Below are 2,921 nucleotides of genomic sequence, written 5' to 3' on the forward strand. Positions count from 1 at the left end.
GACCATCTTTTTTATGATCAAAGCTTTTTTTTCATTATTTGTTCATTTTCTTAATTATATATATATATACAAATAAATCAAGGCAGTAGACCTTAACTATTAAATCATATGACAGTTATCGTTACTAGTTGTCATAAATTTACCTTAACTAATTTGTAATATTTTTTTTTTGACGCAACTTTTATCCTTATAATCCAACTGCGAAATAAATAGTACATAAATCAAACTACAGCAAAATTCAATCATTAACCATTGAAAAGTCTCTCCTTTCTCATTCCAATGTCTTCAAAGAAGTAGCAAAATTAGACTAACCAACAAAGAAGCCCTACTTGAGGGTCAAGGAAAGCAACCTACTGATACATTCTCAAAACCCTAATTTGGTGCGGCGCCAGTGTCTGCGCTTAGCATTGTACCTGATGGTGTTGTCGGTCCTCATGCGGATCCAATGGGGGATGGGGCGGTTCTGCCGCATCTTCTTCGCGAGCTTCTTCTTAATCATGAAGGTCTTGTGCGACGGCATTTTCGCGGGTCTTCCTCGGAGCTCGACGGCTGCGGCGACCAAAACCCTAACAAGACGAAGGAGTAGATATAGAAAATTTTTATATCCATCATAGTTTTTGTATTTGATTAAGTTAACTAAATTAAATTAATAGAATAGCGATATATTAAGTGCACCAATATTTAATAATACTTTAGAATAACATAGATACTAACAATATTAGTTGGGCAGTTAAATTTTGAAATCTAAACCTACCCAAATTTACAGCGGCAGTGTGTAGTCTAAACAATTAGTTGGGTCTAAGTAGTTATATTTATTTATGTCTGATTATTTCATTATTTGGTAGATCTGTCACTATACATGGAGGATCTCGATGTACATAAGGATATCCACATTTGAGAAGAGTTTATCTCAATCTAGATATATTTTCGAAGCAAGTGAATCTTCCATAGTTTATAAATAATATAGATTTTAACATGATGTGTGATTATTATAATAATGAAGTAGATATATTATGGCATGCATATGCAAGGTTAGGGCTTTTTTTTTAGCTGTGTACTCCTTATTCCACCATGTGATGATTTGGGCTACATGCTCCTTATTTTGCTATGCCTAATGATTTGGGCTACATGCTCCTTATTTCGCTATGCCTGATGATTGGAATTGCTACATGCGATGATATTAGAGATATGGTTTATAGGCTTACAATCGGGGTCTTTAGTCTTGTTGGTCCTACATGGGTTAGAGACTTTGAATTTTAGAGATATGTAGTTTTGGAGGCTTGTATAGCCTGTGTTTTGAGTTATTTTTTCTTGTGAACTTATATTTTCTGTAAGTAAAATCAATTTTCACTTTAATACTATATGGAAATATTGATCATCGGATCATGTGAGCATCATATGTTTACTTCCCATATGAGAAGCATATGTATTTGTTGGTGAATGGCTTATGCAGAGGGACAACTAATAATATAAAAGAACGAGGAATAATTATTGTGATAGTTAACCTCAGTTTAATTTTTGCAATATTGAAGTCATAAAGGTGTATGAACCTTATACCTATGCAATACTGCACAACTTATACCTATGAATGCTTAAATAAGTAACTTTTGCATTGTGATTAAGTTTATTATTTTACCAACCCCACAAAATTCAATAGTTGTAGCCTTGTAGGTCTACCGACTATTAATTAAAAGTTGATGGGATATGCATGCCTAGCTATTAGTCAAGTTGTTATGTCTACATCTTACTATAAGGTTTCTTGTATAGCTCTACTTAATAACAACCTAATCTTATTACAAGAGAAAAGAACTCCTTGTTTTGATGAACTTGGAGATGACTACTCATTTTCTCTTTTCAGTTATATTTTAAAGGATAAATTTTTTTTATAAATTATGAGTAGGCAGACTAATAATTGGCTAAGTACTCTTTGATATAGAAGTTGGATAGCTGGGTTAACTATTCTACAAAGATGAGTCATAGTAGATAGATAGCACACTTATGTGCATATAATGTTTTAGTAAAAAAATTTATGAAATTTCAGCTCCAATGTCTACTAGCAATTTGAATATATGATTTTTGTTGTAGGCTAGTATGCCCCTACTACCTGCCTAGCTATATAAGTAAGCCAGTAAGAAGGTTTTCCTTTGCTAATGTGTTACAAATTAAAGCTCATATTTTAGTAAGACTTTACACCCCTTATATATTCAAACTAAAATTGCTATTTTTCATCGCATTTAACAAATTTATAGAATTTAAAAATACTTATTAAAAATAAAGTTATAGATAATTGAGTAAGGTTTCTAACATATATAAAATAATATTGAGCAAATTTTAGATAAAGATATGACAAAAACATACGATTCCCCCGCAAAAAAAAAAAAAAACTTTAACTCATTGGATAGCTTATTAGGGGATTCCAAATATCCTACTGAAAGAAATTATTTCAGCTGCTCATTATTGCTTAATTACTCGATCTGTAACTGTAGAATGGTTAAACTAAAGTGCTATACAAAGATCACTATTTTTACGCCACTTGATTATATAATCCAGTAAATTCTGGTTACTGGTGGAGTTCAAAACATACAAAACTACAGAAATTAATAATATTCTTGTATTGATATCAGTTTTACAAAATTGGAGTGGTCAATTTTAGGCCAACTGATTATTTATCATATTAAGGGAGTGTTTGGCAACCTAAGAATTACTAGAGTTACTGTTAAATCCATAGAATTTTATAATTTTGAGTTTCGGAGCTTCTAATTTCTAGCATTTGTTTGGATGTCAAAACACAGTAACAAATTACTCCATTTTTACTGCAAAAGTTCCAGAATTTTGGGCCAAAAAAGTAATCTACTCTAACATATGTAATTATTTTACAAAGATTCTCTAGATAAATCCCCTCCTCTTAAAACAGATGCTAG

The 2,921-nt window shown here is 31.5% G+C and overlaps 1 protein-coding gene across 1 annotated transcript; it reads right to left on the reverse strand.

The window, feature by feature from the left end:
- Positions 1–245: 245 nt before the first annotated feature.
- On the reverse strand, positions 246–577 carry LOC140786901 (large ribosomal subunit protein eL39x). Its single transcript, XM_073135611.1, has one exon. The coding sequence runs from the start codon at positions 518–520 to the stop codon at positions 365–367; it is 156 nt and encodes a 51-aa protein (XP_072991712.1). The 5' UTR covers positions 521–577; the 3' UTR covers positions 246–364.
- Between the last annotated feature and the right edge of the window lie 2,344 nt (positions 578–2,921).

Source organism: Typha latifolia, chromosome 4 (assembly GCF_019914945.1).
Source record: "Typha latifolia isolate L0001 chromosome 4, TyphaL0001v2, whole genome shotgun sequence".
NCBI lineage: Eukaryota > Viridiplantae > Streptophyta > Magnoliopsida > Poales > Typhaceae > Typha > Typha latifolia.

What these genes read in the sequence shown, in the direction of transcription:
- LOC140786901 (XM_073135611.1), bottom strand. Translation starts at nt 520, where the DNA reads ATGCCGTCGCACAAGACCTTCATGATTAAGAAGAAGCTCGCGAAGAAG.